Source organism: Anguilla rostrata, chromosome 6 (genome assembly GCF_018555375.3).
Source record: "Anguilla rostrata isolate EN2019 chromosome 6, ASM1855537v3, whole genome shotgun sequence".
Lineage (NCBI taxonomy): Eukaryota > Metazoa > Chordata > Actinopteri > Anguilliformes > Anguillidae > Anguilla > Anguilla rostrata.
Window position 1 is genome coordinate 37912943 of NC_057938.1, and position 21239 is coordinate 37934181.

At 41.8% G+C, this 21239-nt stretch overlaps 2 protein-coding genes across 2 annotated transcripts; one reads left to right on the forward strand and one right to left on the reverse strand.

Moving 5' to 3' along the window:
- The first annotated feature begins 3455 nt into the window (after window positions 1-3455).
- LOC135257084 (histone H4) lies at window positions 3456-3854 on the forward strand. Its single transcript, XM_064339505.1, has one exon. It carries the CDS (start codon window positions 3485-3487, stop codon window positions 3794-3796), a length of 312 nt encoding a protein of 103 aa, XP_064195575.1. The 5' UTR covers window positions 3456-3484; the 3' UTR covers window positions 3797-3854.
- An 8176-nt stretch (window positions 3855-12030) lies between these two features.
- Window positions 12031-20979, reverse strand: LOC135257085 (dihydrolipoyllysine-residue succinyltransferase component of 2-oxoglutarate dehydrogenase complex, mitochondrial-like). Its single transcript, XM_064339506.1, has 15 exons — window positions 20806-20979; window positions 19128-19161; window positions 18786-18828; window positions 18382-18443; window positions 18204-18278; window positions 17866-17921; window positions 17556-17664; window positions 16688-16846; window positions 16302-16387; window positions 15560-15657; window positions 14537-14667; window positions 14015-14088; window positions 13709-13792; window positions 12945-13112; window positions 12031-12845 (listed from the first exon to the last, which is right to left on the reverse strand). The coding sequence occupies exons 1-15, from the start codon at window positions 20866-20868 to the stop codon at window positions 12711-12713; spliced, it is 1377 nt and encodes a 458-aa protein (XP_064195576.1). The 5' UTR covers window positions 20869-20979; the 3' UTR covers window positions 12031-12710.
- Window positions 20980-21239: the final 260 nt, after the last annotated feature.

Sequence of the window (21239 nt, forward strand, 5' to 3'; positions counted from 1 at the left end):
TTACACACTACATACATGGGCATTCATTCATCATTCATTCATCCTGTCTGGGTTGCATCTAGGATCGATCCTCCTCCTCAATGATGCAATAGCATTCGAATCATTGAATGTGCTATATAAAACTTTAGGTAGAGAAAAATCCAGTTCCTATATGCACATTTATTGAATAACAAACCAAAGTATAAACATTTTTTTTCCAATTTATACCAACACAATATATTTTTTTTGCTTAAAAATAATCTTAGATATGACATTCCTCAAAATGACCTCCTTATGGCTTTAATTACAATCTGACAAATCATTGGAAGTATATCAAATCATTTAGCAAATGGGGGGTGCCCGAGGTGGGAGGGAGATGAAGGAGTAATTAAATTCAGCGAACCCTTATCTACCTTAAGTTTTTTTTTTCCAAACCACAGGTAGCTTACCTAATACTGTAAGTAAAATAGGCGCTAAAGCTGCAAGAAATATGGCAAAGAAGGCATTAGACTTAGATGCGTGCGTGGCCAAATAAACATATTGTGAAAAGTGCAAGAAATTGCAAATAAGCTTAAGATTTCCAGCTGCATTGTTAAGCAGCCTACACATTCAGAAGGGTCCAGCTAATGAAAAGTAATGTTAACAGGAGAAGACCAGAGATCAAGAGGCAGTGGACATATCTTGTGGTTTTCTTGTAAAACCACAGCTAGACAGAAACCAGCTCCCCTGAATACAGTGACATGGCATCCATGATCTGCGGGACTAAAAGGATGTCCGTCTGCCTTTTCTCTTTTTGGTTCAGTGTTGATGGTGCTTGGCCCAGAGTATTTTCTTCTTGTTAGCAGCACATAGCAAGGTTTTTTTTTCTCGCAGATTCACATCCTTTTAGATCAGCAGGTCATACTTAATGTTTCACTGTAGTCAGGGGACTCTATAGTTGCATTGTGTTCTTCATGAAGTTGTGGCGTAGTTTTACGATGGTTTTGCTTGCTAGACAACGCAAGGTATTTGTCTTCTGCCTCTTATTTTCCTGTCCATCTTCTGTTAACATTACAGCCCATCAGCTGGAACTTTCTGAGTATGTACTGAACACTGCACCTGGAGATCTTAAGCTTTTTTGCAATTTCTCACTTTTTGCCAGAATATTTACTTGGCCCTGCACATCTAAGGCTAACTCCTTCTTCTTTGCCATATTTCTCACAACCTATTTTACATACAGTACAGACTAAAAGTATTTGGCTATCTGGGGTTTACACATTTAAGGTAGATAAGATTTCACTCTATTTAATTACTCTTCCACCTCCCTCCCACCCCTCTACTAGTAATAGTGCTATAAATATTTGGGACATATTTTTCTTGATTTGTCTCTGTACTCCACATTACATCTGTAATCAAACAACTCACATGTGGAGGAAGTGCACATTCTCGTCTTTTAAGGACATTTTTATACATTTTGATTTTGCCTTTTAGAAATTACAGCAACAGCACTTTTTATAAACAGTCCCCCTATTTCAGGGCATGATAATGTTAAGGACAAATGACGTCGCTAGTGTTTCTGATTCGTTAGTGTTCAATTGCTTCCACAGTGCTGGTATAAGACAGATTTCAGTGTAGTTTTGAATCTCTGGTTGCATTTGGAGTCTGTCATTGGTGTTTTTCAACAGGATCAGAGTTGTCCCAATGAAGGTCAAGGAATTGATTTTTTGGCGGAGAAACAGTCTGAGACCTCGGCCAAATCTTAGGTTACTCAAAATCAATCTTCGGCTCTGGGTTGGTCAGAACAAGTTGGTGAAACGGCCCAATAATAAAAAGGCAAGAGGATGCAAATAGACCAATGAGAGCTTCGAAAGGCCTTACGCGATCAGGTCATGGTGCTCGTGTTTTACAATACATATTGTCCCACACCGTCTGCAGCATTTTCAGTCATGAAGTGGTGGCCGACAGTCTCTGGGTGAAGTAGGATGGCAAGAACCAAAAAAACCGCTCGTAAATCTACTGGTGGCAAGGCCCCCAGAAACACCATGTAATGTTAATGCCTGCGGTCCCAATTACTATAGTCGGGTCATTTAGTGGCCTTGGTTGTGCATTGTAATACAAACGAAGCATGTAATACTAATTTACTACATTAGTGCAGTACTTTGCAGCTGGATCTGAAGCTTTTTTTCAGTGTCAATTTGTAGTCTGCATGGGAATGTTTCTCATGCCAAAAACATGACGGTTGCAATCCATATTGAAAAAAAAAAAGATATTATACTAAGTAATTACATACTATATAAAAGATCAACAAGTTTAAATTATATTTAATTATACTTAGTATGCTGAAGTAGCCTATGATATACCTCGGTATACTATGTGTCACATGAGATCTTTCAGCACAAATCATGTAATGTCACTTCAGTAGTTCCATTTTGCATTAAACCCATAAGTTAAATCCCACATTTCTGGGAATGTATCGTGAATATTATAGACTAATCTTCCAGTTTCAATTTATGCATTAATTTAAGGTTGCCGGTTATGACTAGTAAATTACACTAAAATGTGCTTTAGAGCTATCTGATTTTGCAACCCTGTGATTATGAAAAAATAAGACATGTTTCCAGATTCTAAGGAATTAACCATATATCCAAGGTAGCCGGGTAAATTAATGTTCGCAACCTAGCAAGATTAATTTATTTTCAAAGCAAGCTAAGTTCTGAACCAACAGTGAATCTATCCTAACTAGCTAGATGTGCTAAATGCTATAATCGAACTAAATGCTTAACATTTGAATAGTATCAGTGTCATGCTCCTCAAACTGTCCGTTGGCTACCCTGTGCTGTGTGGGCAGGGGCATTGTCATCTAAAAATACAACGCTCTCAGCATTAAAGAAATATATAAACATGAGTTGAAAGTGATCATTAATAATACAATTAAGTTACACTCGACTTTAACCTTGCCTTCTGAGGGAGTAATATTCACAAAATGGGGCAACAAGGAAAATATGGTCCCACATTACAGATACACCACTGCCCTTCACTGATGCAACGCTTTTATTGCAATTTTGAAATACTTGTTTTATACTGTTGCTCAATTGGTTCACTAGTTTGCTAATTCACACATTCATAAATTAGCAGAGAAGCTGCAGAGTAAATATAGCGTTAATTTTAAGTGTTGGCACAGAAAGCTTACCAGCACTGTTAAGTTTCTTGTTCACCTAGCTACCATAAATACTTTCACGAGCAGTTATTATAGATGCTGTAATTGTTGTAATGCTATGTTTCATATTATTAAAACATGAACAAGGGGTTATTTTGTCCAATTGGACCCTACATAACCGATCAACATCTTTATCATGTTTCGGGTAAGCTACATGGTACGTTGACAGGATCCCTCTTATCATTTTACCCGCCCTTTTGCTAAGGGATGGTTTCAATTAGGTCGTCTTTGCGTGAATAAGTACCGCTGCTAGACGGCAGTTGGTATGTAGTCCGTCTGTGAAGCGTTGTTGTTGTTTTGAGTACGAAAATGTCAGGAAGAGGTAAAGGTGGGAAAGGTCTCGGAAAAGGAGGTGCAAAGCGTCATCGCAAAGTACTTCGCGACAATATCCAGGGCATTACAAAACCAGCGATCAGACGGCTGGCTCGTCGTGGTGGTGTGAAGCGTATTTCTGGACTCATTTACGAAGAGACCAGAGGTGTGTTGAAGGTGTTCCTGGAGAATGTGATCCGCGATGCTGTTACTTATACTGAACATGCTAAAAGAAAAACCGTTACTGCGATGGATGTGGTTTACGCTCTGAAGCGCCAGGGCCGCACTCTTTATGGTTTCGGAGGTTAATCTAATACAAGAAATCTTTCTGAAAAATAAAAGGCTCTTTTCAGAGCCAACCACTTTATCTTAAGGTGCAGAAGTCCATTATAATCTTTCCAAATTAACATTGCCTGACAATGACAAATATACTGGCTGCGTAGCTGATACATTCAGTCACTGGCTGGTTTGGAACGCTGTGGTGTTTTTGGAATTTCTCGAAACGACCCAACTGAAAATATACTGCATTAAATAAATTCGAAAGACTTTCTTCGTTTAAATTTAATCTTTCTGAAGGGTAATACCCCTACCCCCAGTAATAAAGGAAAAGTAAAAAAGTTACAGCATTTAATCAAATGACTAGCCTAATGTTTACTTTTTTATATAAATAAACTTTTTGAATTATACACTAGTTAAAGTCGTTAGGTTATCTCCGTCATTTCTGTCGGATACCCTGAAAAGTGGCAAACTCGGTGCTATGGGACATGCCGCCCCACCAAGGCGTAATTTGGCGGGATGGCATACCTATCATCCCAATGGATTTAAGTGCATGTCGCTGCATTACCTTAACTCTGTAGATAAATCTTAGATAACGTTAAAATTGTAAACTATTTCTGAACGTATGTCTGCTTGTTTAAATTCTGAAAGATATATATTTGACTGCAATCCCCCATAATATTGAACGGTGCAACTAGTCGGTCAATTAACGAGGGAATAGAATTTTTTTTCTTTGAAACTGGCCAAACTTTTATTCCCTGCCAAAACCGGGTTTACTGTTTGCCGGTTTTCTGCTTCCCCGAGGTTGAGATGCCGCTTCTAACCTAAAAACCGCGTGGCCTGCCCAGCTACAGACTGACCTCTCTGTTTACACTCCCACTCCCTCCAAAACTCTGGTTCGCCCCTTAAAACGTCCCCCTTACAACACAGTCCCCAACCCCAGTGACCCTCCCACAGAACTAATAGCCACTACCCCTACAGCGACATCTCCCTCATAAATCTCCAAACAACACATTTCCTTCCCCAGAAACCCTCAGTCCCACAGTCCACATTCCCAGCCACGGCGTTACAATATGAAAATCAATGTAAAATAACTTGATTCGCCACCCATTGCAATGTTAATGCAATGTCCTGGCATTACAAATCATCATTACATACATGACCATGTCTCACTGAACGTCCCAGAATGGGTCTCTCCTTAAATCACTCAGTTTATTAAACAGCAAAAAAAAAGTAATGAGCTTTTGAAACATGAAACTTTTCCCCCTGAAACCTCTGGAAATGTTTATATTTGTGTGTGTAATCTTGTTTTTTATTTTTATGTAATTGTTAATATTTTCATATTTTAATTTTCACATCTTATATGTTTTTATGTCCCTTAAATTTGATGTGTATGTGTTATTGTTTACCTGAATGTTTGTATATTAGTCTTTTGTTAATAAAAAAAATGTCCCTGAATGATTGTCAAATGAATTGTCCTGATTTTAGATTTTGATATTTAGAAGTGGCTGTCTGGGGTAAGAAAATAATTAAATAAAATTACTGTCTTTGAACTACTTTGAAATGTATGTAAAACTCTCTAGTAAAAGAACATATTTCAATAGTTATCCTCCAGGGGTCCCTAAACAGACTCCAATGGCAATCAAGTGACTAATCATACAATTGGGTTTCTAATTGAGACATTTATAAAAACAGCTGAACTATCATGGGGAGAATCAGCAAGGAAGTAAACATGTATAGTATGGAAGTTTAAATGTTGTGAAATTGATGTATTGGAGCCAGTGGTCCTTTCACCTAGTCCCGGAGAGCTACAGGGTCTGCTGGCTTTCATTGTCGCTCACCACTTAAGTAGCGCAGCAATTAATCAACTTCTTTAGCTACTAGTGAGCATCGTTACAGCAAAAAGAAAAACGCATTCCTATAAACGGTTTGGTTTTAGTCCAGCACAAAGACACCTGATTCCGCTTAAGGTGGATTAAAGACCACGATTAGTTAAATAGTTGAATCATTAATTCAATTTTTTTTTTTTTTTTTGTGTGCAAGTTAAATGTTATATAACTGCCATCATTTTTAATTTGGGTATTTTCCACTGCTTATAATTATAAACATGCCCCTGTACAACATTTAAAAATACTGTTTAATTAGTGGGAACTACTCTATCAACTTAAAGGTGGTGCGTGTGGGATAATTGTTGGAGAAGTGGCTTGACAAAGAGGTTAGCACAACCTGTAGCTGGCACCATGCAGAAAAACAAGGAAAGACAAACTGGTAGCCTTAACTATCACAAAAAAAGAAAAAAGAAAATCACGCTCCTCTTATTCTTTGAAATGTTAAATAGCTATATCTTCAAAAAGTTACTATGAACCCCTTTATTGAAATTATCATCCAGTATTATTGTCCACTATCTCTCTGCAAGAGACGGAGACGGTTTTACAATTTAATCATAAAGTCTGCTAATTCAGCTGTGTGGTTGAGTAGAAGAGCCTGCAAGTTTAAGTTATGTCCCAGGGTCATCTAGCGGTTGTAACTGAAACGGCATTGATAAAGCAGGATCACTGTATGCTTATTTTGCTTGGTGACAGATTGAGCAGTATAACAATACTATAATTGTTGATATATTTGCTCTTTGGTTCTTACTGTTTCAGAAACTGCTACCACGCCTTGTAGCAGATTGATGCATTATCAGCAGTGTCGGTGTGTTTGCAAACTACACTGCCCTTGTTGCAATGATATGAGGGAAACACACAGCTGTTCACATCATTTTACAGACAGTGCTATTAGCCTACAGTTTTACTATGCTGAATTGGACAGCACTCTGAAAAGCAGTGTTTGTCTTTTGCTGCAGCAGACTAAATGATGAATGAGAATACATTTTTACACCGATCTGGATTTGACATCACTTAACAAGTATTGGCTGTTAGTGCTTTATTACAGCGTTGGCAGTAAATGTGTTCATGTAAACACTAATAAAAATGTTTTTGTAATCTATTTATATGAGGCCCTTCAACAAATTAATAAGACATAACTGAAGAGAGTAAGGTAATTAGTTGTTTGCTGGGAGAGAGAGTAAATAATTTCTCAACTGAGACAACCACAGAAAATTTGCTTTCACAGCATTGATTTAGCATAAAAAACATGCCAGTCACTATGTTTATTATTTATTTATTTATTTATTCATTTTACAAATTTATAGACACTTTAGACACAAATCTGTGAAACACATTGTTTCTAACCTTGGCCTGATTGTCCCCTATTTGTAGCTGAATACAAAATGTCCATCCAAAAAGACACCTTGGGTCTTCTCATTTGAATGAAATCAATGGGTAGCTTTGTCTTTGCTTCCTGGATATGAACCCCCCCCAATCCCCACCCCTCAAAACCAACCACCACCAAAAGGCCACCACGAAACGGCCTACTCTTTCATGTTTTGAAGTCTTGTCATCAAAGACGTGGTCTACTGTTTCAAATAAACAACAAGACAGGATACACCTGTTGATGAGAGGGTTTCTGAAGCTCATTACAGGGTAACCCGCAGCCAAGAGATACTCACATTCTGCTTCGGTTTCCTTGGTCCTAATCATGTCTTATGAGAAATCATTTTGAATCCATTTTGAATCCATTTTCAATCCAAAAAAGTTAGCCTGCAGTACTTTGAAAGGGCATGGCCTTAGATCATCAACAAAGCCACATGGGACAGCTATATTGCACTATGCACACCATGTTTATCCTATTTTCAGTCAAGACGGAGATCAGCGATCAGCACAATGTTTATGTGTTCTTTTTTTGTCATTGTTTGTCATACAGGACAGAGTGGCAGTGTAGCATAATGGGTAAAGAACTGGAGCAAAGGGTAACAGGTTTGATTCCTGGGTAGGACACTGCCGTTGTACCCTTGAGCAAGGTACTCAACCTGAATTAGTTCCAGTATATATCCAGCTGTATAAATGAAGGAAATGTAAATGCTATGTAAAAGTTGTTTAAGTTAATTCTTTGTGCAAAGTATTTCATATTACTTAAGGAATATGGGTTTATTCAAATTACAGGAAAAAGGAGGGGAAATACTAATTTGTAAGTGTCGGATGTTGACAATATGCTACTACATTCAAAGCATTAGCTACTCCTACTGCTGCAGCAGCTATTCCTACTCTAGCATTTAACCATAATCCTACCACTACTGCTCCTTTTGAAACTGCTACTACAACTATTACCTTCAACTACACCATTGCTACTACAGGAGCCCTTCTCCACCCTCTGCCAGTTATGCAAGACCAGCTGGGAACCGCTGATGATGACCCTCTGTTGGGTCAGGTGAGGTTTTGGCCGGCGGCCCATTGCTGGGCTTACAGTTGCCAGCACACCTGCTATCATCATGCTGCTACCTGGAGACCCTTGTATCGTGATTAACCATCTGTAATTGAACAATACAAAAAAAAAAAAAAAGCCTGTACATCCATGTCAGTGTTGTCCCTAATTAAAGGCTGAAGATTGAAGCTTGTCTAGTGGAGGTTCCGAGCAGTTCATTTGAATACTTTTTATATGGAAGGAAAGGTGCATTTTGAATATGCAGGAGCGTATTACTTATGCAAGCTCCAAAGACATTTAAATATGACCACAATTCAATCGAATTTCCTGGATCGTTGTAAACTGGAAGATCTCTTTCCATATCTAAGGAATTAAATGAGCAGAGAAAGATGTGAGAAGGTTTATTATCCTAATTGCAACCTTGTTTGGCAGAATAACGAATTGGTCCCTCAACCCACCCCCCCCCCCCCCACGCAATAAAAAAAAAATCTGCACATTATCTAGATTTTATATGAATTTGTGACAGTGAAACCACAATGCTGATATGATTCTACAGAAAATTATTAAGAACATATACATTCTAGTTTCATTGAGCTAGAATACAATGTATTTGTTTTACTGGAGAATAAGATTTATAACACCTAATATGCAAATAGTCCCAATTTTGGTTCCAGAAATGGCATTTACTGTAAATCCCTGTGACAACTGTATAGTGACAAAGCGATATGAAAGTGAACTGATTTAAAATAAACTAGACATTCAGTATTTACAGTGAGGTCCGTAATGTCTGGGACAGACATTTTTTCTGGATTTGGCTCTGTGCTCCACAATTTTACATTTATAATCAACCATTTTTTGCTTAAAGTGCACATTCTCAACTTTTTATTTAGGGTATTTTCATGTTTCATTGTGTGCCCCTGTGATAGAAAACAAGCTTGCTTACTGTGTTTAACTATATGAAATGCATTTTTATGTGTTCATAACAAAACTATGTATGTAACTAAACGTGCAAAATGTAAAGGTACTGGGGAGGAACAACCTTCAAGGAGGAAGAAACAATATGGATTAGCTGAGGGAGTCAGATAGATAAAGTTCTGGGCATAACGCCAATGTTTCAACTGCAACAATTTTTGGGACAAAAAGCTTGCCACAGGAGTCTGAGAAGGTCACAAATATGTAAACATAACTTGTGGGATACTTTATAAATGGAGTAAAATGCATAGTTAAAAGTACATTTGTTGTATGAATATAATCAGGTGGTATATGTATGACCATTGCTGGCAAAATTTCTTATCCTAATCAATAGCCTGTGTGTTTTTATTGAAAACTGCATGTGTCGTGTATAATGCCAAATGAAGACAAGCTGTACAAAACAAGATTGCATGCGAAGGGAGAATAAGAAGTTAGACTAAGAAGGAACACACCCCCCTGCCGCGAGGCGCCAGGAAACTAGGCGTTTCGTCAAGGTTTCTGAAGGAAGCAAAAAGGTTCCCAGGAAAACAGAAAGCTGGTGCGGGCAGTGGGGTGAAAAAGTGTCATACCATGGGAATTACCTCGTCTGATTAGAACAAGGCCGCCCAAAAGTTTTACAGAAAGATATGAGAGGCAGAATTTGTTAGCAGATGTTTGAGACTCTCTTCTCAAACTTTGAAATGCGTGCTTGAACGGTTTCTCCTATTTGGCCAAAAGCTGTATTGCTGAATTACTCCGTGAACCAACAAAATTATTTGCCTCCACGACACTGACACTCCCATTTCAGGGCATCATAATCCATACATTATCTATACCCTCTTAACCTGGGCAGGTATGCAGAGGGTGCTGGAGCCTATCCCAGTGAGCATTGGGCGAGAGGCAGGAATACACCCTGGGCAGGCTGCCAATCAATCGCAGGGCACACGCACCATTCACTCACACACACATACCTATGGTAGAGTGGTAGAGTCTCCAGTTAACCGACCTGCACGTCTTTGGACTGTGTGAGGAAACTGTACTTGCGGACACAGGGACATGCAAGCTCCACACAGAAAGGCCCAGGCCGGATTCAAACACAGGACCTTCTTGCTGTGAGGCGACAGTGCTACCCACTGCACCACCATGTCATCCTGGGCATCATGTTTGGGATAAATGGCTTCATAGGTGTTTCTGATTAGTCAGGTGTGTTCAGTTGCTTACTTAGTGCAGGTATGAGAGCTCAGTATCTAGTCTTCTAGGTTTTTGATTGCCTTCAGAGTTTGCCTTCAGAGTTTATAGTTGGAATTTTTTCATGAGGCCAAGAGTTGTGCCAATGAAAGTCTAGGAAGCCATTATAAGGCTGAGAAAAAAAAAAATATATATCAGAGACATCGGCTAAACCAAAATCATCTGTTGGGAACATCATTAAGAGAGAGTACTGGTGAGCTCAGTAATCACTAAGGGCCTGGTAGGCCAAGGAAGACCTTTACAGTTGATGACCAAAGAATTCTCTCCATAATGACAAAAAACGTCCGAACACCTGCCTGACAGATGAGAAACACTCACAAGGAGGCAGGTGTGGATTTGCCAATGAGTGACTACTGTCTGCCTAAGACTTCACGAACAGAACTACAGAGGCTGCATGGCAAGATTCAAACCACTAGTTAGCTGCAAAAACAGGACGGCCAGGTTACAGTTGATACTTTTACACACCACCGTAAACTACTGTAAGCACCTTGTCGTGCACACAACCGAAAATAATCATCTTCCTGCTAATTGAATCCTGAGTGGCCAATAAAGGGAAATGAAAACATAATCCCTCGCAATATTGTTTCACGCCATCTACATTAGAGCTTCCCTCTTTTCTCATGCTAATCTCGCTCTCCAAGATTTTTGTTTTTCGGCACTCAACGAAATTCGTGTTTTTCCCCTGGATGGCACTATTCAGACATTTTGCCGAACGCTGGCAAGGAAACAAAGACGTCTTTCAGGAGTCATTATGCTAGTAAAGAGCCCCAGAAACAGCTGGACACACTTGAGCAGGTAGGTCTATTGTGGGAAGACGAGGGTAGAAGAGCGCCGGTCTCCTTTTCCGCCATCTTCCCCGACCCCGTTCTCTCCAGTGAGCCAGTGTACAGGCCACTGAACTGTATACCGTTCATTGGTACAGGCCTTTAACAATATGTCGAGTCTCTTACACTGGCGATGGATATGGCCTTCTTGGTAGTGCGCCCTGCTTTCGTCCACCGAGACATTCCTCGCTGGATCTAACTATATCTGCGTATCTTAAAAAAAAAACGACATTTTGAAAGGCGAGTAATCTGTGAAGGGCAAATCATTTATTACGGTTTGATTGTGTTGGGTACAACCGCAGAACTGTACGACGCACCCAATTTAACATTAATCCAGTAGCTGCCAGGTCTTGCATGCCCTGGCTTGTGTTGTTAATGCTTTCAATTACATACCTGCACTTTACTGACAGTTGGGGGTAGAGGTACATTCCTTCTGGCAAAGCAAAATGGACCAATATTCTATTTATTCAAAGCTACCCTTAGTAGAACCTAGGCATTTTAAATAACTGAGAATAATGCTTGTTCAATCAATGGATACTGTAACTAAACTAACCAAGTGTACTCTACAAAAGTAGAAAACCAATTTTGAGAGGATATAAAAAAAATAAAAAAAAAATTGTACCATAGTGAGGCAGCCAAACTGAGCAAATATTTGTCTTATCTTCAACCCAGTAACTTAAAGCGTTATTCATAACTTAATTAACAAATTAATCAAAATCAGGTTTGCCAAACCTGGAACTGAAAAACACTGGCTCAATGATTTGAGCCATATCTCATCAGAATATGTACTTACTCAACACTGCTGTAAATACAGTAATTTTATCCAATCCAAAGCTGATGTGATGGGTAGATAAAGCTTAAATCAGTACTACTTGATGTCAAGTGTAAAAATTGTATTTAAAACATCAAAAAGGGAAAAAGATGAACACATATCTAGACTGCTTTCCTTTTAATGTTTAAAAGTATTTATTAAATAGCTACACATTTTTGTTCAGCACAGACAAAACATCTGTTTACAGGATGGTCAATGAATGAGATTTCTTGTGTAAAAGACATTGGTGATTGTGCGTCTCGAAAACAAATTCCAACAATTATGACTAGGCCGTCCCCAAGTACACAGGTAAAAATAATAATGAAGTAGTGTTCCTGGTATTGCGGTATCTGTTCTCATACGAAATGTTACACAGCTATTAGTCAGCGGTTTACACTTTCCCCGTAGAGGACCCACTGTGTCCGTTTTCTTTGCCTTTAAGAATGCAATTTTTTCCACGTACATACGAAAATTTCCTCAAAGAGCGTGAGAAGCACCGAGACAAGCAATCGAGATAACCTACTGCATTGTGGGATGGCCCACACTAAGACAGAACCAGCTCCGCTGAAAGCCCAGCCTGAGTTGAACGTTAGCATCAATGAGCCTGCCATTGGAACCTGCGCAGCAGGGTCACTTCGCTTGCCTGCAAAAGACTAACCCCTCCCACCCGCCCCATTCTTTTCTTATTTTTAAAAACTATCATTTATAATATACCAAGTGAAGCCAGGACCACTGAGGGGGTGGTACAGTCGTTTTCCAGCTAAATGAACGTCTGGTTCTTGTTGTGCTTGTGGGGGGGCGGAGTCACGGGTCACATGTCCAGGAGCAGGACGCGGGGGTCCTCGACCGCGGACTTGATCTTGCGAAGGAAGGTCACCGCCTCTCGGCCGTCGATCAGCCGGTGGTCGTAGGTCAGGGCCACGTACATCATGGGGCGGATCTCCACCTGGACGGACCGAGGAAAAGGAAAGGAGACGTCCTTGGGTGCAAGGCCACGGAGCCAAAGTTTTGAAAACGGCATGACGCGCTGGGAGGGCCTACGCACCTTGCCGCCGACGGCTACCGGCCGCTCGAAGATGCCGTGCATGCCCAGGATGGCGGACTGCGGGGGGTTGATGATCGGCGTGCCGAACAGGGACCCAAACACGCCCCCGTTGCTGATGGTGAAGGTCCCTCCGTCCATGTCCTCTACCGCCAGTTCGTTTTTACGAGCCTGGAAGGCCGAGCGCAAACGTTAGCGCAAAGCTGCTAATGCGCCGAATCGCATGCAAACGTTGCTGCGCGACATTGACAATGGGGAGCAAGTGTTTTTGGGAGACATCTAGAACGGCGCCCAACACAAGATGGCGACATCGAGAATAGTGCCAAACCGCATTGTGTACGGTTCTCAATGCCAAGCCCGAAACTCAATGCAGCACACAGTCACAAATCACTGAGCAGGCATTGGCTTGACCCCATTAACTGCTGCCTGTGATGAGCTGTTACCCCAGAAGGCAACAGGATCCCTAGCTACTACTGCTATATCATTAAATATCATTAAAGATTACTTTATAAAACAGTCTAGTGTATTACCATTACATGTATTTTTGCTAAGTAGCAGCACACTTCACACTTGCTAAACAAACCCTCCCGTTTTCTCAAGTTTCACGCACACAGTTGTACAGTTGAAAATTTTATTAGCACCAGATGAAGCACTGAGATGCAACAATGGTAACCAGTCTGCTGGTTATGAGCCCAAATCTCTAAATGCTACTCCACATTGCTGACGGGTTATCAAATCTAGAAAAAAAAAGACAATGGATACAGTACCTTCTCTCCAAGCTCACTAATGGTCCTCTCAATGTCAGCAAAGTTCATGGCCTCCACTCCTCGGATCACCGGTACCACAAGTCCCTGTAATGGTGGAAAACGGACCCTGCTATTATACGGCTCTCTCTCACTCGCTCGCTCGTGCACACGCACATACACACTTCGTAATGTGAGTACACACACAAGGTTTATCAAAAGGCCATACAACATAACATCCCCCAAGTCATTCAATCTGTATGAACATACTGACTAGACTTTGTGACACGTCCGATTCATTTTAAGCACGGGATGGAACACGAATCTCACCTTGGGTGTTGCCACGGCCACACTGATGTCAACGTAATCCCTGTATACAATCTCTTTGGTTGTGTCATCAATGACTGAAACAAAAACAGAATGTGACAGTCATATAATCAGCTGTATTTTATGAATGGAAAAAAAAACAGCTCATATCCATACTGCTAATAAGCCAACTGCACTAAAGACTTTCACATTAGTGTTTGTCAGGTTCTGGTCAGTACATAAAAGTAGCATCAAGTCTATCTGATAGAAAATTTGGCATGAGACATTAAAGGGAACCTCCACTGGGGACAACCATGTTTCATGTTGGTCAAGTGTACTTCAGCAGTAGGGTTTATCAACGCTGGTTTTCCTATTGAGTTCAATAGGAGAATTAGCCAGGAGGAAACCCACAGGCGAAGCACCCCTTTACCACATGAAATGTGATGGGATGGCGATGGTATTGTAACAGTAGTGGAAGCAGCTGCTGAACTCCTGGTACAGAGCAGTCTTCCCTGGTTTAACCAGCGGACTTCGGGGAAGCCCTACCTGCGTTGACGACGGGCTGCTCGCCCAGGGCGTGGGCCGCGGCTTTGACGAAGGCGGACATGAAGCCCAGCTTGAGCCCATGTCTCTTCAGGAAGGCGTCTTTGTGCAGCGTCCTCATCTCCTGGATGTTGCTACGGAGAGCAGGGAGGGACACAAATTACAAAAGTGTGGCGATAAATCTGCATCCGAGCATCCGATTTCAGCACTTTAGGGAAAGAACGCTAGTGTTGGCGTGGGATGCACCTGCTCATTTTTTTATGGGAATGTACACAATGTTCGCCGTACACGGTAAAAAAAAATCCCTAAAAAGCACACAGTTCTGGTTACAGGCTGTAGACTCTTTAGCCAAAGTCCATAGCCATTGCTTTGTTGATAAGATAAGCCCAGGCCTTTCAACATTATCTCAAATTGTTTGCTAAGGAGGCAAACTCAGTTTCATTTTTACGGTTAGGGTTGAGGGTCTTAAGGGTTCAGGTCATGGCGTAAGCTGCTGTCCTATGACAACAAAGAAGTGATTTAAAGAGTTTTCCTTTCGTTAAGGTGCATGCTCAAGTCAGATGGGTACCAGGGACCAGAAACAACAAGATGAGGGGAAATTGAAAAGTTGTTTGATGCTCGTTCAGTCTATCAATCTGTTTGTCATTCCACAGCAGGGCTGCTCAACCCTGTTCCTGGAGATTTTACCGTCCTGTAGGTTTTCACTCCAACCTTAACAAAGCACACCTCTTTCAACAGCTAGAGATCTGGTTGAGCTGCTAATTAGTAGAATCAGGTCTGCCAAATTAGAGTTGACATAAAAACCCACAGGACAGTAGATCTCCAGGAATAGGGCTGGGCAACCCTGCTCCAGAGGAATGAACGATAACCAGGTGTGAAGCACACCTTTCCACCGGGTGGATAGACACACCTGGGGAGAACTGTTGTCGCGCAGTCTGGTTTTGGTAGGAGTGAGCTTCGATGCCTTACCGCGAGCGTATTTACCCTACAGCGCAGGTGGGTTGGCGGTACAGAGCGGTTCCTCACCTCATGTCAACCTCGTTGAAGGTGGTGAGCATGGCGCAGGTGTCCTGGGCCTCCTTCAGCCTCTGGGCGATCCTCAGTCTCATGCGGTTCATCTTCACCTGTGACCACACACACAAATGCGGTCGAAACTCCCCTCTCGGTCACACAACTAATGTCTGCCAACTGACTGACACTTACACACAACACACCTTTGACACTGATGGGCAATTTTCTGTCGGTTAACAAAAAGATGCATAAAATGGCACATTCCCTGTATTTGGTATTTTCTAAACTGCCCCAGCTGCCAACACAAGGCTGTATTCGTGTCTGTGCGATTATTGAGCCTTAAAGACAAATGCCCGGGGCAGACAATTCCCACTCCGATATAAGTCTGCAAACTCAAACCTGAAGACGTTCAAATAAGCATTAAAACACACGGAGCTGTACGTGCTAGGCTTATCATGAGATCAACAATTGGAAAAACCCGGGAGAAATCTGCTTTGAATTCTACAGATCACAGACAAAAAAGGAGGGTTGGTCTGCAAGTATGTGCTGTGCTGCTCTATCTTAGTGTGCAACCCTTTGTAGAGTAGCTATTTTGGAATGTTACTTCTTTTCAAAATTCTAGTCCAATGCTCCAGATGTCCATTGCTTTCACCTGCTAGCAGTGATTGTTACATCAGCATTAGAATGTTCAGTTAAGAACATTCTGATCACATATTTGTGAACTCAGATCTTAATGGATTAAAGAGCTGGACCTTACCCTGTTCTCTGACCGAGGCGCTTTGGCTGCTGGACCTGCTGGGGCCACGGGGGCAGCAGGGGGCGCTGTAGGTTTGACAGCAGAAACTGCAAAGAGAAACATACCTCTGTCACACAGTCTCTATAGCAAGCAACATCATCATACACCGTTCTGTACAACATGCAACACCACCATATACAGTCTGTAAAACAGGTAATGGCATCATACATGCTCTAACAAATAAGCCTATCATATACAGTTTCAAAAACATGTTGCAATGTCTTACACAGCCTCTTCAGTCTGATACAAACCTATTACAGTCATGCAATCTCTCAGATATAAAGACTGCCTCATACACTGATATTGTGCAAGTTACAGTGCCATGCACAAAGGCGGCGGCGACTCACCTGGTTTGGCATCGGAGGCTTGACCTGGCACAGGGGGCACCGGCGGCAGGCTGGCAGGGATGGGGCCGGCGGTAGGGGGCGGTGGAGGAGGCGGGGCCGCTGGGGCCTCTGCTTTGGGCGTGGACGGCTGCGGCGCATCAGCAGCTTTGGCAGCGCCGGCTAAAGACAGACAGCCAATCAGCAGGAGAGACACTCCAGAGCTACAGCCAATCGCACGTCGCCGGCCTCTTCACTCACAAATTCGGTGACTTTGGCCACCCGGCTAACTAGCCAGCTAGCTCATGCAAATGACACAGCACAGATAATTATGATTTTAAATTTGTTTTGCATGTCGCTGAACTGCTTATTTATTGGTTAGCATTTTTATTATTTAGCATTATTATTTCTTGGCTACTTCTTGATGTCAAGCACAAAACTCAAATGAGCATGCAAGTTAGCTATTTAACTCCTAACTAGTTAACATATTCTAGTATCGTGTGTAGTATACAGTGGTATATTCTAATGTTGTGTATGGTATACGGCGGTATATACTAGTATTGTGGTATATAGCAGGATATCCTGGTGTGCATGTGGCCTAGAGTGGTATAGTTGTGGTGCTGCATGTGTTGTGCTGGTAACTGTTTATTGTGTGGTGTAGAATGTGATCGGTGCTAAATGCGTGTCATGTATACTCTGTTTTTATATGCATGTGGTGCAGATGTAAGATCGTGCGAATGGTGCATGAATCTTTTTATATGCATGTGGTGCAGAATGGTACAGATTCGGTGCTGAATGCAGTGTGCAGTGGTATACTCTGTTTTTATATGCATGTGGTGCAGAGTGGTATAGATCTGGTGTTGTGCGTGGTGCAAAGCAATGGGGAGCTCACCTCCTTTCCGTAGTTTGAAGAGCGGCGTTCCGCCTTCCACTTTCCCTCCATCTGGCACCAGGAGGGCCTCGATCACGCCCGCGGCCGGGGAGGGCACCTGCACAGAGGTCTGAGAGCACAGAGAATCATGTAACATAAACGCTACACGCAAGCATTTACACATAAGAACATGTGCATCACCATAAAAAATCACAAGGACCCCATTTAGAATACCAGGCAAACTGCTTGCTCTGCAATACCAATGAGCAGAGCAGGGCAAGCACATACACAAACTGGCAGTACATACGCAAGGGCTCGTGTACTACTGTACCTTATCAGTCTCTATTTCACACACTACTTCATCCTCAGCAACAGTGTCCCCAACAGCTGCCAAAAAGAATTCAGACAGGATTTTGATTTACACTCTGGAAAATTCAAATTATTTTAATACATAACCGACATTCAAATTGCATTTTTTTTTTTTTTTTTAAACTTTTAAGCGGGTCACATTGCTGGACTTTAGCTGGAGAAACACTTGTGACATAACCTGGAGGGTGAAAGAGTAGTGTTTGCTTTCGGACGTGAATGCATGCGCGCAGTGGTCCAGAGTCCAGGGCTATGGGCCCAGGGCTCGGCAGAGCAGGTTGCGGTAATGAGGGCGGGGCCCACCTTTCTCCCACCTCACATCTCCCTCTGTGACGGACTCCGCGAACGCTGGCGTGTTAACCGTCATGACTTCATTACCTGCAATGAAAATAGTTACAGGTGAGGAAAAAGACTACGCTGATATGGTGTGAACTCATAATTCTGATTGGCCGGGCACCGACGGTGCGGTCGGGGCGCTTACGGTAGGCTGAAGAGGTCTTCAGGAATCTGACCTGGAAGACGCTGCCCCTGGCGTCAAGCTCCCTGAAGGCCAGAGGAAGAGCGTCAGGCAAGCTTCTTTAACTGAGACTTATTTTGTCATCAGTGTTTATCCCACGTCCTCCCTCCCCCACCATCCCAATTTGAAATGTGCATTTGCACTCATTATGCTGATCTCAATGCTTTAATGTCCCATCAGAATGCAAGAAAAACTAAGGAACAGCTGTTTTTATAGAAAAAGCTAGCCTGCCAGATAAACGCAACCCAGGCCAGAAATAAAAACGGAATATTAGCAGGATTTGTATGCTCAACAAACGGCACAAAGAGCTTTTCCACTGACAACCAGTACGGTCAATGAAAATTGAATTTGGGGTAGAGGATACTCACGGGTGACTGTTTTTGTAGGCAACCCGACTGCAGGTGGACAGGCCTTCCAACAGAGAGGAGAGACAACATTAGCGGCTTCATAGCATCCAGCTGCTGCCAGCTGCAAGGGCAATGGGAACCCTGCGTGGGACTGTACAGCATGGGAGAGTGAATCATTGGTTCACGTTTACCTCACCTCTCCACTCCTCTTCATTACATGGGGAAATGTCACAGATATTATCATTTAATGTGTCATGGGACTCCTCTCAAATCACTAATCGGGCCTTTGGTATTCATCCATTCTTACAGGAGAACCAGAATTATTGACCACGCAACAACAGGACTCAATTAAAACCCATTTACCTGATAGCATCCTCCGGCCCAACACATTGTTCCCCTGAAAGATAAAAAATTGCATCAATAAATGGCTGATACAAAATGTTGTATCTTGTGGCCACTAACATGCTTGCTTGTATCCAGCTGGTACAGTGGAGAACAATGGCATAATGGCCCTTGCATGATTCCCTTTCAGCAGGACAAGGTGCAGAAAAACACCATCAGCGTTCCGAGAAAGAGTTGCATAATACTGCCGCCCTTACAGCCTCGTTACAAGGTCACGGAAAAACTCGAACCACGAAACGCAGAAACAAATTCTTCGTTCGACAAGAGAGATTTTGCCCAACCACAAACAAAATGAACAGAAAATAAATCATATGAAGGTTTTTAGGTGTTTATTTACGTTTAAATAATGTTCAAAACCTAAATTTTGAGGACAACGAGTCAACTGCCAACCATGCCACACTATTCATGATTGTTCAATCAAGCATCAAAAATGGACCTTGTGACCAAAGTGACCTTTCTTGCTTAGGTTAGCCTTGGCCAAGTCACTGGTTAAAGGGAAGTCTTGAAGAAAATAATAACCTGAAACACCCAAAAGACCTCTGGTGGATTTTTCTAGCTGAGAAATCTGGGCCGTGGCACTGGTTCAGTGAACATGGAATAACACTGTGGCAATATGACACGTGATATGATAAAATCATAATTTGAAGCAGGTAAATACATTTCTAAAATCAGATTCTGAGCAGGGGAACAAATACTAAGTACAAAGGAAGCACCTGGACCTAGATTAATAATCTATCTCAAACTTTTCAAAGATTTTATAAGAAACTATGCAAGCATTACATGTTGACTAAACTATAACAGGAATTCTTAGAAGATGTACCAAAATTAATGGTTCAATTTTGGAGCTGAACGTTTTACATAAGTAGTAAAAATTCTTTAGATACAATGAAGTTCAAAAGCAAGCTGGGCAGCAACGGTTAGCTGGCTGAACTACACAAATAAAACTTGCAGAACGGGAAGTGATGCGTAACAGAATGGGCAGTGAATGGGCGTAACAGACAACTCATTGCAAAAATATGCAACATCTTCAGTTCATAACTAGCAATCTAGATACCTAGACAACTCTAATGCTTGTAATTTATAAATAGCTACAACTTCAGTGAGGTAATATCTTATGAGCAAGCTAAGTTAAACACCTTGTTGGCCACAAAGGCAGCTATACTAGCTTAAGTTACCTATGCAGCGTTGTCAAATTAATAACACGTAAAAAGTTAATAGCTTGGTCATTCACAAAGTTATGATTAGCTAAGCAGTTAGCCGTCTGTTAGCTTACATGACCTCAGCACAAGATAACTTATTCCACATCGCTAACCGGCGTTTGACCAACTTCCTGTTCTAGCGATGCATAACTGTGTCAAAGATAAATACTGCGAACAACCCCCTTGTCGCGTCCACGTTAAAACTCATTCTGCCAATGTTTTGCATGTGTACATTTATAGTACGGTCACAGAACCGGGTGTCACTCCGTCCTTGGGTTGAGGTGCGGCCTAGCCAGGGCTTCATCGACTTAGTGATAGCTCAACGTTAGCACCACAGCCCAGCGTTTCACAAGGGTTAACGTAGCAATACCTTAGCCAACTACATAGCTAGCTACGTTAGATGAAGATAGGGTTTTCTTGAATTAGTGGACATTGCCTACCTGGCTGATAGCAGAAAGAGAGCGCCCTAGAGTCCGGGAGAAACATCTGGAGTGGGAAAGCATGCCGACTAAACTATTAGCAACCGCTGGAGTAGCAGGGACCTACTCACACAGACACCCAGTGCCGGCCCACCACAGGCTTGCACGCAATGTGGGATGAACCAAAATACACACATGAAGGGGGAGCAGAGGAACAAACCAAAGTGCTGCGAAACGAAGATTATGGGTTTTTATAAGATGTGCAGTCACGAGTACACACATTTCTTGGTGTAGAATATTTAATCAAATTTTTTCATTACGAGACAGAAGTTCATGTAGCTCGTCCTTCTTGGTTCAGGAATTATTTAAAAAATATGAATATGAATTATTCCACGAAAAAAAAAAAAACTGCCACATACCAATAATAATAACCACAATGACCACGAACACTTAGC